The following is a 13,770-nucleotide window of genomic DNA, read 5'->3' as shown; positions in this document are numbered from 1 at the left end:
GGGGGACGAAATTACCCCTACTAAGCTGATGGAGGAATTGACTCCTCCTCCAGAAGATCTACGGGGATTGTCATGCGACTTCCTCTGGCACAGCGGTTCTCAACCGGTGCTCCGTGTGCATTTCCCAGGGGCTCCGCGGTCGCTCGAGGAAAATATAAAAAAAAGTAAATTCGAAGAAAAGAATTATTATAAATATTTTTTATTCACAAAAATAAATCAGTAAATTTGATGAATAAATAAAAAATAGGCCATTGCGTCATAAAAATTATATACCAGAAAGGGCTCGCGAGTCAAAGAAGGTTGGGAACCGCTGCTCTGAGTTGTATCTTCGATCGCCTTTCTCAAAGCAAGCAACTGTTCTTCTATTCTGGAGATGCTGTTGAGTACATGAACTGCGGGAAGATTGCGCGCAGCGAAATTAGGAACGAATCCCTTATCCAAAGCGTCTTTAATACGCTTTGCCCTTATCCATTACAAGCCTAAGCGTGACGATGATGTCTTTTCCATCTCATGCACTGAACGAGGGTTAGTTGACGAACCACGAAGATTCACATTTTTGGATGTAAAATCATCAGGAAGATGATCCATCATCTCAATTTTTGTCGCATGTATGGCGTCATCATTATAGACATTAAGGCACATATGTGCAAGTTCGTCATTTGGCATGGAACGAATATGAGAACAAACAAAACAGAGAAGCTCATCTTGGCTGTGATATCGAAGAAAAAACTTCATGAGTAAGCCTTCTGGTTCAATGAGAGTTTTCGTATGTAGGAGAGTGGGGGAGGGGGGGGGGTTGCAGTGCCTTCTCAACAACATAGGCCCGTGGTCAAAAAGATGTTCTGGAGCCCCCTTACTTTAGCTCGAAGCAACGACTTATATTTACCTATCCTCGCAAATCATGGTACCAGATCTCTTCCTGGTAGCAGACTCACTATTGGCATCAGGCTCAGGACCATGCCTGCATGGGGGGCCCCCAAGTGTTAATATGGCCCTGGTTCTATGCAGTGTGATTTTAGCAACATATAGCCTCCCCCCCCCCTCCCGACTTGGTTGGGAGTACCTTTATATACTAGCATACTTATTCCCGAAGGAACCTGTGTCAAATCTCATTATCGTGGGGTCCTCCTACGCACTCAAGGTCCCAGACTGTGTCCGGTTGGATGCATTTGCTAAGACGACCCTGGTTTTATGGCCAGTTCTGCTTCATTCTGATAGTCGCAATTTTTCCCCCACCATATATTTCACTCGAAACTTCATTTCTTTACATCTGAATTTTTTTTTTCCACGGTGCTTTGTCAACAGTTGCCCTTTAGCTGCCTGTCGTGACTCCCTATTAACTTTATTTTCACCCTTGCCCCCCCCCCCCCCCTTCCTCTCGAAGTATCTCAGGACCACAAGGGATGGCTCCCAGAACTCCGAAACTTTAAATGTCTCAAAAAAAGCTTCCAGGAATCTCAAAATCTTGAAAGCATTGATTTGACATTCAGCGCCAACACAGAAATCTTTCGAGTCCATAAATTCCAAGAGTCATCATTATCCTCCGAAAAAGGACTCTAATATGTGCTTTGTTTCTTTGTACTAAACACCAACAACACAACTGGAATCGTATGTAGGTAGGTTGGACCCCGGGGATTTAACGAAGTGCGTCATAGCCATCTAGCATTTGGGAGCAAGATACGAGTCCGCCTGCCAAAATGACTTCTTGCCAAACTAAATCGTAAAAAAGAAAATAAAAATGTAGAGCAAGGTAGAGATGTAAAAGAACCTTAAAACAAAACAAAACGAAAAAAAAGTAGAATGGCATCAGCTGAAGGAATAGAAAGAAAAAAAAAATAGCCACAAACTTGAAATAAAACCTTTTCTTTCGCCTTTTCTTATAGCGGACAATGTCGAGAGAGAGAGAGACAGAGACACACACACACACACACACCGTAAAGATGGTGGGAAAAGTGTGCGTGTCCGCTCTTTTTCTGGCTTCGAGGCCATGTTAGCTATTAACAAGACACAGTATGTAGACTTTTTTTGTTCCAAGATCAAATGCGCTTCTGTACGGATACATACCCAAGTTGCTCGCTATTAATATTATACGTTAATTATGTCTTTACCCTGATGCTCGAATCATCGTGTTTGAAGCATGACTTCAGATACTTAAAGGTAAATTTGGCAATTTTCTTTGACAATCGTCAATAGGGTTTCGGTATCCATTCGGTATACGTTGAAAACATCATTTTTGAGAAGAAAATACCGATTTTATTATTTTTATTTTTTATGAAAACCTCATTTTTTTCCCAAAACATGGCTTTTGTTTTGTTTATATGACGCTTAGAACCGAAGTTATTCTTGCTTTAGTGTTGCGTTGTTACATTAAATTAACATGTGAATAAAGAACTTTGAACGCGTTTTAGGAAGAATGCTATTTTTGACATTTTACTTGAGTTTGATTTCTCTGAAAATGTATTGATTGTATCATTACAAATTTTTATTGATATTTTGCCGTATATTCTTAAGATTATGAACCAAAATCTAAAGCCGGTATTACACTATAAAAGTTTGATAAAAATTATTTTATAAAACTTGAAAAAAAAAACTTTAACCAATAAGCACATCTGTTACATTCGAGCGAACTTAACTGATCCACCAATTGGTTGCATTTTTGAAGTTTTATACGCGAACATTTATCAAACTTTTATAGCGTAATGCCGGCCTAAGATCTATCACTTTTATTAGTGTAAGGCTGTGATTACAAAATAAAAGTTTGATAAAATTTCTTTTATAAAATTTCAAAAATGCAACCAATAAACGTCTCTGTAACATTCGCTCGAATTGAATCAATAGGCTTATTGGTGTTTTTTTGAAGTATTGTAAAAGATCTTTTATCAGGCTTTTATAGTGTAATTCCGGCCTTATTGCCGAGATTATACTATAAAAGTTTTTTAAAAGTGCTTGTATGAAACTTGAAAAATGCAATCAATAAACTGATCGATTGAATTTGCTCGAATGTAATCGATCAGCTTATTGGTTGCATTTTTCAAGTTTCATAAAAGCACTTTTACAAAAGTTTTATAGCGTAATGCCGGCTTTTATACACGATATGCAAAATTAAATTTCGAAAAATTTACACCTCAACAGATTTTGGTGTAACTTATAAGCTTATTATACAATCCGTCAAATTTTATTACCAAGCAAACCTGCATGGTCGCTAAATATACTGTGAAAATGGCAAGACATTTCATTCGTATAAATTATTTGCAATCATGTTTCAAAAATATTGCATGAGTTGTGCTTAAAATTTGACATAAAAGTGATTTTTTTTCATGGAAAATGTCATAAGTAGCCCAAAATTTATTTATTTTTTCACTATTTCGAAACACTTTCTGTCAAAAAATGTTGTTAAAGCTCACTTCATTTTATAGAAAAAGTGAAACGGTAAGGCGAAAAGGGCAATCGAATACCTAAAATGACAACTATGTCTTTGTGATTAAGCTAAATTTTCATTTCTATTATTTAAGATTGCTATTTTAATTGTGTGTTTTTACGGTCGATTGCGATGTGTGTCGGATTATAGGACAGCCCCCCCCCCCTTTTTTTCATGTTTCCCAATTTCTTAGTTTTTAGTCGTTTTCCGGGGCCACCTAGATGGTCGTGGACGTTACTGTAAGGTAAGGCCATATCGCTTTGCTATTTGCATGCTTTTGTATGTTATCATCAGTCAGGGCAGTCTTCATAGCAAGCATTCCTGTCAAAACAAAAGGTGATCTGGAGCACCATTGAAAATATTGTCGTCAGACTGCCTCAATTTACACACTAATCGCCATAACAATATCGCGAATAGTTTCAAATAGGCCTTTCCCAGAGGAGCCCAAAACAGCCTTGTTTGTAAAAATTTTATGCATTTTTAATAGATAGTCGAACCAGTTTAGCTTATTTTACTCTCCAATTATGAAATTAGATTTTCTTCTATTCACACGTGATTGCTAAAATCCGTGGTTCCCGGATGGGGGGACTTGGAACACTGTGGAACAGTGCTGGACAAATCTCCAATAATTTGTATATCCCTAGTCGGGCACGTGACTTGAAACAATACATCCCCGAATCAATATTTTACATGCTTGAAAAATATTAGTAAACATATATATACTAGATTTACTTATTAGTTCATTGTAAAAATCATTCTCATCGTTGGAAAATAACTCACAAAACAGTTTCGTGTAATAGTTATTTGCATAATCTTTTTCTTCAAAAAAAATCGTAACGAATGCACAAATATTTTTAATATAAAGCATCATCTGAATCTGAGTTATCACTACTGTGACTGTTGATATGATTAAAACAGAGTTTCCCAATCTTATTAGACTCAATCCAATCTTATCATCCAATTATTGTTATTATTATTATTAGATCCCGGAAGTTCAGGCAAAATGCCATAAATACCTTTTCTTCCTATTTTTAAACTTTTGTTTGTAAAAAATTCCTTTTTTTTTAACTTTTGCTGCAGTAAATGCCTATTTTTACATAGTTCTAAGTTTATTAATGAATTTCAGAGGCCATAATCTGCAAAACTTGGATATTTTGAACATTGAGAACAAAAGGATTGCTTTTTTCTTTTTTAATTTTCAAACTCTTAGCATTAATTATCATCAGAAAACCCCATTTAAACGCAAATAAGTGATCTGAGAGGTAGGGACCTTTTGGTTGTTGCCATGCATTAACTTTGCTTTGATCGGATGTTGTTAGATCAGCACCTCTCTTAGGCCGGGATTACACTATAAAAGTTTGATAAAAGTCCTTTTATACAACTTGAAAAAGACTACCAATAAGATCATCGGTTGCGTTTTCTAGAATGTAACCAATAATCTTATTGGTGGCATTTTTCAGGTTTTATACAAATACTTTTATAAAACTTTTATAGTTTAATCCCGGCCCTAGAGATAGAAGGCCTCCGCACGGGTTGCCAAGTTTATCTGAACGTCATGAGAGTAGTCTGGTAAGACTACTTACCAAGTATGCCACATTTTGAACCACAGCATCTTATTTCATTTCTTCTTATTTTGCCGTAGAAACTTCCGGGTTGGCTCACAAATACCTCACGGTTATTGGATGTGGGGCATAGAAATCGCCAACTCTGTGCGCGATCGTTTCTTTTCCACACAACGATGATACTAGCACGTGCATCGGAATTTTTTTCTCTGAATATTTTGAGTGAGGATGGACTACTTGTGTTTGACGTCACTAGCAGCATGCGGAGGCCTTCTATCCATGGGTGGAGATACGGGTGGGGGAGCGTGGGGCATGGCCCCCACAATTGGTGGGCTAACAAGGCTCCAACCCTGGGGCCCGGTGTGATTTTAATCATTTTTTTTGTTTTTTCACACTATAAATTCATCATAAAGGAGCCCCGTGAAAGTCTGGTATCGGGGGCCCGTCAAAGATCCCAGCCTAGGGGCCCTGCTTCAAAATGTGGGGGCCATGGCGTGGGGGCATTGCCCCCACAGCATCAAAGGGGAAGTCGACTGATATAATGCATATATGTATAGATGAATTGACATCATCATCGTGTCCCCCCCAGCAATAATGACCGTGCCCCCCCCCAGACTTCTAAGTCTATCTCCGCCTATGCTTCTATCTCTAGGAGGTGCTGGTTAGACCTGAATGATTTGTTTCAGATGAACACAGCCCCTGTTAGAAACGCAAAGAAAAATTAGAAATTTGTTTCTCCGTATGCTTCACATAACATGTCTCGCTCAGGCAAAGATATTGTCATTGTACAAAAATTTCTGTATTGTACTGTATATAATATATATATTTAGCTGACCGATTGACCGATGACAGTCCCAAGAGGTCATCAGTTGACGTCATGTCTCACACAAAGCGGAATAGAAACAGACTGGAACCCAGAAAGACGCCATACAGCAGACAGGGCTCTTGGGGGGGGGGGGGGCATGTTGTTTTGATTTTATTTTTTACACCATAAATGCACTGCAAACAACTATGACTATTTATTTTACATGCACATTTAGTATTCGATTAAACTGACCAGAGTCGCCCTCAGGGGTGTGAGGCAGATGAGGCCACACAGAGTCCCGCATATGTGGCGATGTAAAAAACAAGTTAAATTTTTTTCACAACATAAGAACAAATTAGCTATGTTTCTACTATAGAAATAATAATGATTATTCCGAATAAAATTATTATTATTATTATTATTATTAACGAATAAACGAGAAAATTATTCACAACTCAGAAAAGAGCCCCCATAGGTCATTTTCTTTACTGGCTTCGCGACTGGTAATGGTGACCCTGGAATTGACCTAACCGTGATGAGTCAGTCCACAAACAGTTTGTTTTGGACTTGAAATAAATTTAACTTGGATAATAATGTAGTTAATATAAACTATAATTGAAAATGTAGATGGATTAAGTGCAACCAATTTTTCAGCTAGTTGTTGAACCATGGGTGGAGATACGGGGGAGCGTGGGGGGGCCCCCAGCGTCAAAGGTGGAGTCGACTGATCTAATGCATATATGTATATACGAATTGACATCATCATCATCTTGCCCACCCTCCAGCAGTAATGATCGTGCCCCCCCCCCAGACTTCCAAGTCTATCCCCGCCTATGTGTTGAGAACCCTTATAATACCATAGTTTTTAGTTATATTTTCTTCCCTCTATGAATTATAGATTTTTTTATAGCGCCTATTTTAGGCATTTTTAGTGCCTTTTTGCCCGTCTATTTCGACCATTTTAAGTGCCTAAACTTCCGGGCTCTAATTATCACAGTCTCTCCCAATCTTATTATCACCCCCCCCCCCTTCCCCGTTAACAAATTCGCATCGGGCTATTTTTCCTAAAACTTATATACCCAAGTTTCATATCTACTGAGGGGCCATTCAAGTATTACGTAAGCAAAAAGTTTTAGCCATTTTTTACCCCCCCCCCCACCCTCCTTGTCAGCAAAATTTCGTCATCAGCTCTGCCCCTCTGAATCCTAACTCATATTTTCATAAAGGGTGGTTGATGACGTAAGCATTATCCAAACCCCCCCCTCCCCCCTTGTCATCAAAAGTCAGCAAATCGGAAACCCCCCCCCCCCCCCATCGATGATGACATAATACTTGAACGGTCCCCTAATGTGCGATTATTAATAATTATTATTTCTACTACTACAGTGGAATCTTCCCCCTAACGGACACCTCCCGTTAGCGGACACTTTCTGATCCCCGGTCCAGTGGAATAGGGTTTCAATGTATTTGCTCCCCGTTAGCGGACATTCTCGATAGCGGACAGTAAAATCATTACTTTTTGGTCATAAACCGAGAATTTATCGCATTCAACTTAGATTATGTTTAATCCCAAGCTCGTGTTGGTAAGTGTGATAAATTGTCAATTAATTACTTGAATTAACCGAACACGACTATTGTCCAGGATGGTGTGAACTCGAATGCTAATGTTGGTTTCGTTTGTTAATACGTGTGAAGCCAACATTGCAATATTGGTAATGTTACCATATGATTGTTTTTATCTTCTTCCTCCTTATTTAAATTAAATTTAATTTAATTTTTAGTGCAAAATATGTGCAGTGCGCACATCATGTGCGGGTGAAAATGATTCATTGCATGAATTTTCATAAATTTTATATATAAATTTTTCCATATTTATCAGACTTTCAAACTTCATTTGGGAATTATTCATAATCGTTGGTAAATGTATTATAAATGTAGTGAAATTTTATCAAACTTTCTTTATATCAAGACGATTGGTGATTAGGGGCCGTTCAAGTATTACATAAGAAAATTTTTAGCCATTTTTGACCCCTTGTCAGCAAAAGTCAGCAAAACTCTGACCCCTCCCCCCTTGTCAACAAAATTTCGTCATCAGTTCTGACACTCTGAATCCTAACGCGTATTGGTGGGATCAAAGACGTACATAGGTGGGGGAGGGGTATAGGGGGCTCGTTCACCCCGACGATCAAAAATTTATTTTTTCAATGCAAAAATATACTTTTTTTAATTGAAATTTCGGAAGAAAATACCTATATATGATTATGTTCAATTTCTATTAATTTCAATGCCATTTTGAAGGCTATGAACTCAAAATTTATCTTTAATAAATTAATTTCGACCCACCCTCTAAGCCATATAATGATAAATCGCATAAAGGCCCTTGGCCCGCGGACCAAATATGGCCCTGGGGGATATCTGATGCGACCTACCCTCCTCAAACCTAATTTTGTAAAAATGAACTAAGCGGCACATTTGCAAATCGCTTAAGTGTTCCGTGGTACAATTCCAGAGCATTTAAACGGCCCGTGGCACATTTTCTGATCACTTAAATGACCTGGGACACAGTTTCAGAACACTTAAGAGATCCGTGACACATTTAGAGATCCCTTGCGTGACATGTGATGCAGTTTTAGAACACTTAAGTGGCCCCCAGTGCGGTTCTACATCACTCATGTTACCCGCGGCGCATTCTTAGTGTATTTAAGTGATCGGTATATAATTACGGATCACTTGAGTGATGCGTGGCACAGTACCAGAACACTTAACCGGCCCAGACACATTTCCAGATCACTTGGATCCGCGAAACATTTAGAGATCACTAAAGTGGCTCTGTAGGGCGCTTATCAATAGGGGGAAATGTTACTTCAAGTGCCCACAAACTAGAGAAAGATTTTCCTCGTTTTTGGAGCACCGAGTAAGATGCCATATTAAGAATATTTCATATTTTCATGAGGGGGGGGGGGGGGTTGATGACGTAAGCATTATCCCTACCCCCTACCCCCCTTGTCATCAAAAGTCAGCAAATCGGAAACCCCCCCCCCCCATCGATGCTGACTTAATACTTGAATGGTCCCATGGGTGTCCGTTATATCGGGAGGTTCTGCTGTACTTAAATTTATCAATTTTCGGACTATATGTGATGCATGCGCGACACCTACGATGAATTGCTTCGAGTACATTTTAGCAAATCATGATGTCTGGAATTTCGCTGATATCAGCACTGGAAAAGGTGATTCACACCGTGACGCGCACATTTCAGAGACCGTTTTGTACACGAGGACGAAGGTACCAACCAGTACCATAATGAAGGAAATTCCTAGTCGCCTTCGAATGGAATTTACGGTCATGCTTCCTTATGTGAAAAAATTGCTGATTCTTATATCCTCCCCAACATAGGCGAAGACAGACTTGGAAGTTTGGGGGGGGGGGGTGGGAGCGTATCTCCGTCCATGCTTCCCAACGCATAATTTTTACATGTAGTTATGTACTACTCCGTGTATGCAATCCAGATAACATTGAACGTTCAAGATCCTTCAATAGCAAGAGTGCTCAGCTAGGAGAGGGTGGGCCGCTTCATAGGTTTGAAAACGTGTCGCGGGTCACGTGTGATGTCGAACACCGTGGGTCACTCAAGTAATCTGGAAATGTGCAGCGAGCCATTTGATTGATCTGAAACTAAGTCGCGGGTCATTTAAGTAATCTGAGAATTTGTCGTAGGCCTCTTGAGTGACCTGGAAATGAACCGCAGATCGTTCAAGTGCTCTGGAAGTATTTCGCGGCGAGCTGCAAATACACCGCAGGTCAATTAACTTATCTGAGAATGGCCGCGGGACACTTAAGTGATCTGGATATGTTCCGCTTAATTTATTTTTACAAAATTAGGTGTGATGACACGGGCCACATCAGATTACTCCAAGGGCCCGCGGACCATGGGTTGAACATGTATGCTCTATAGTAGTGGTTCTTAACCTTTGGAAGCCCGCGGCCCGGTGGATTTATTTTATGTGAGTGGAGAAGGTCATGCCATATGCTCGCCTAATGGAGGTATAAATGGGTAAAAATGAATCGGCGAGCTATTCACGACCTGGTTTGACTGGTGTCAGGGCCGCTACCGGGCCGCGGCCGGGTGTTGAGAAACACTGCTCCATAGTCTATAGTTTCTAGCATCGAATTCGTTTCGACTTGAATGGACGACGACGGAAATATATATTTTGGCTCATAAAAGGAGAAGAACAGGGAGGAATAAAACGAAGGTGCAGTTCACGAAAGCGTTTTATTGACTCAGTTGCGCATATTTGCGACAATAAGATAAGACGGATGGGAGAAAGGAAAAAAATAGACTCTCTCTTATCTTCTTTTACAGTTCGTTTACAGAGGAAACTTCCGATTACGTAGATGCAGTCGGCAGCAACAACATAATACACATCCATCCAATGCCCTCTATATTCCTCACCAACGTCCCGCTCAAAACTGATAACAAACGCACAGAGAGAAAACCGAACGCCATCTGTATGATTAAAATTTGTTTACGTAATTAAAAAACCAGCCTGAAGTGATTTCTTCATCGCCATCTGTTCAAACATAAATACGCGAGTTGCTAATAAATTGTCCAACATGAGGACACGGATCCTATTAGCTACGATAATTATGGCGTTGATGGATGGCAATGACACCACGATGCGATTCCCAAGACATCCAAGATGGACAACGTGATGAGTTTGGAAATCGTATACATATTTCTCTATCATACAGGCCCGTACCTCGAGCCGAATGGGGATGAGGGGAGGAGAGTGCCCATAAAAAATGCACACTTGTTTTGCATAGTAAAAACTTCCAAAAGGCCTCAAGAAAAGATCTGCCCGAGGGTTAGATCCCCTAGGCTGGGATCTTTTCCGAGCCCCCGGTTAGACTTTTCACGGGTCCCTTCTGTAGTTAATTTATAGCGTGAAAAAGCAAAAAATGATGAGAACTGTCCAGGGCTACAGCCCTGTCAGCCCCCCTTTGTGGGGGCCATGGTCAGGAGCAGGCATGCTACGGCTCTGCTATCACAGTTATTCAAAATTTCAACGTAGAATTGATTTTTCATTTAATTTTCTATACTAATAAATCAAAAATTTTCTGAATCAGTGTAAAAATTAATTTTGTGTGTGTCGTTTGAATGAAGTAATACGCATTCAATTATACGTCATAAAAAGCCTTGAGTATTGGGAATATGCAGGGTGCCCCATAAATAGTTAAAAAATTCGTACAAGTTGAAGGACTTGGTGCATTTCAAGGCAGTTTGCGAAAAAAATTGATCTCACGAAGGGGGGATTTCTATCGGTAATGAGTTGTTAATCGCACAGCCTGCATTATATAGGACTCTGATTTGCATATTTTCCGTGATGTGTTTTCATGCAGCGCCCTCTATGTACAAAACTCGGAACAATTTTTTTTCCTGTCCCAAAAAAGAAAATCCCCCCCCCCCATCGTGAGATCAATTTTTTCGCAAACTGCCTTGAAATGTACCAAGTCCTTCAACTTTCACGAATTTTTAAACTATTTATCAATTTATGGGGCGTTGCTTTATCTCAACCTCGAATCCCCGGCTGAATCTTTACGAACGTTTCGGACACAGAAGTGATTGAAGATTGATTCTGGTCCAATCGGTCCTGATTTGCAGCGTACTCTACCGACAAAAATTTGAACTAATTTTTTTTTTCTGTACCAAAAAGCAAATCTACCTTCGTGTGAGAATTACTTTTTTGCTGACCGCATTCAAATATACCAATTCTTCAAACTTTTATGAATTTTCAAACCATTCACGAATTTATGTAGGCACTCTGTAATTTTTTAAAAAATTAGTGTCAGATATTTCTAGCAAAATGCTGGTTGAGTTTAATTTCACATCAAAGTATTTGACTATGTGCGGTCATTACCTTTCCGTTGATAACTTTTGAGGCTTTCAAAAAAAATTTGTGTAAGACACATATATGGGTCCGTTCAAGTGTTACGTCAGCAAATTTTCAGCCATTTTTGATCCTTTCCCCCCCCCCCCCTTGTAAGCAAAATTTCGTCCTCAGCTCTGCCTCCTAACGCGTATCAAAAATTATATATTTAAATTAAAATTTCGGAAGAATAATACCTTTATCTGTTATTATAGTTAATTTCAATGCCATTTGAAAAACTCAAAATTTATTTTGAAGAAATTCATTGCGACCCACCCTCTAAGCCATGTAAACCCTTGTCCATTTTCAGGTCACTCAAGTAGGGCCGTAACACGTTCATATGTCACTCAAGTAGGGCCGTGGCACATTCACAGGTCACTCAAGTAGGGCCGTGGCACATTCACAGGTCACTTAAGTGACCCGTGGCACAGTTACAGAACACTTAAGCTATCCGCTTAAGTGTTCACTCAAGATCCCTTAGGTTCACTCAAGATCCCTTAGGTTCACTCAAGATCCCTTAGGTTCACTCAAGATCCCTTAGGTTCACTCAAGATCCCTTAGGTTCACTCAAGATCCCTTGAGTGACATGTGGCATGGTTTCGGAGCACTTAAACGGCACCCAGCACGGTTTTACATCTCACTCAAGTTACCCGCGGCCCATTCCCAGATTACTTAAGTGATCCGTAACATAATTACGGATCACTTGAGTGATGCGTGGCACAGTTCCAGAGCACTTAAGCGGCCCGGACACATTTTAAGAGCACTTGAAGGATTCGTGGGACATTTAGAGATCACTAAAGTGGCTCTGTAGGGGACTTATCAATGGAGGAATTTTAGTTCAGGTGCCCACAAATTATCGTAAGGTTTTTCTCGTTTTTGGCGCACCGAATAAGATGCTATTAAAAATATTTCGTATTTTCATAAAGGGTGGTTAATGACGTAAGCATCATTCAATCCCCCCCCCTCCCGTCAGCAAACCCGAAACCCCCTCCCTCCCATAGATGCTGACGTAATATTTGAATGACCCCTATATAGTACTAAATACTATGGTTGTGTATATAAAACAATTTAAAGTTTGTAAAAAAGTTGTGAAATATATAAGGAGTCATTCAAGTATTACGTCATCATCGAGGGGGTTTCGGATTTGCTGACTTTGGATGACCGAGGGTTTGAAGGTTGCTTACGTCATCAACCACCCCTTTTTGAAGATATGAAATATTCTAAGCTGCTGATGAAATTTTGATGACAAGGGGGCGAGGGGGGTGTCAAAAATGGCTGAAAATGTGCTTACGTAAAAACACTAAAGTGAAAATCTGCAGAGACTTTTTGTGTAGTAAAAGTCTGTGGGAAATATGTGTATGTGTAGTCTTGTAGAGGCCTTTTAACAATTGAGGGAAATAGTGAAACGAAAATTTCTAGAGATTTTTCAAATAATTGTGGGGGAAATATGCTGTATGTGAAGCAAAAATATGTAGACGCCTTTCGAAAAATTTGTAGAAAATCAGAGGAGTGAAAATCTCTAGAGGTCTTTCAAAAAAAATTGTGGCTCATATCTGCATTAAGCAAAAATCTCTCTGAAGAAGCTGTCGAAAATAGATTTGTGAGGAGGACCGTACTAACAGCATCGTGGGGCTCACGGCCCAAGTTACTTTCCGGGAAGGGCCCTACCAGATGGAAAAATTTTGAGAATTAAGTGAATCAAAAATCTCTTTTAAGGGCATTGAAAAGATTCGAATCTCAATTTTCGATACAGAAAATTGTGTATGATGTCTCACGCAAGCATTTCTAGAAGCCGTTCTCAAAAATTTCTGACGGATATTTGGAGGCGGGGAAAATTTCTAAACTTGTCTGCAGAAAACTTTTTACAAGTAAAATGTTTATGATTGTTTCCAGAAATTTTTTATAAGATATAAAATTTTTTAGGACCTTCTAAAAATTTATTGTTATGAAATAAAATAAGAAAGTATTCAGAGGCTTCCCGAAAAGGTCGCGTTCTATGTTCACAGCTGAGTACTTTATACAAAAATTTTAGAGGCTTTTAGAAAATATGTACACGTT

At 39.4% G+C, this 13,770-nt stretch overlaps 1 protein-coding gene across 2 annotated transcripts in view; it reads left to right on the top strand.

The window, feature by feature from the left end:
* The first annotated feature begins 2,024 nt into the window (after nt 1–2,024).
* axo (axotactin) overlaps nt 2,025–13,770 on the top strand; it is a 109,330-nt gene continuing 97,584 nt past the window's right edge. For both annotated transcript variants that reach the window (XM_089237152.1, XM_089237144.1), the window contains exon 1: nt 2,025–2,157. In XM_089237152.1, the coding sequence (XP_089093278.1) occupies nt 2,041–2,157 (117 nt within the window). In that variant the 5' untranslated portion in view covers nt 2,025–2,040. The remainder of the gene's footprint in view (nt 2,158–13,770) is intronic.

Source organism: Pholcus phalangioides, unplaced genomic scaffold (assembly GCF_987345545.1).
Source record: "Pholcus phalangioides strain wild (caught in Gottingen) unplaced genomic scaffold, Ppha-v1.0 ptg000002l_1, whole genome shotgun sequence".
NCBI classification, from domain to species: Eukaryota; Metazoa; Arthropoda; class Arachnida; order Araneae; family Pholcidae; genus Pholcus; species Pholcus phalangioides.
The sequence above is the reverse complement of the archived record's forward strand: the minus strand, read 5'-3'. Positions and strand labels throughout refer to the sequence as shown.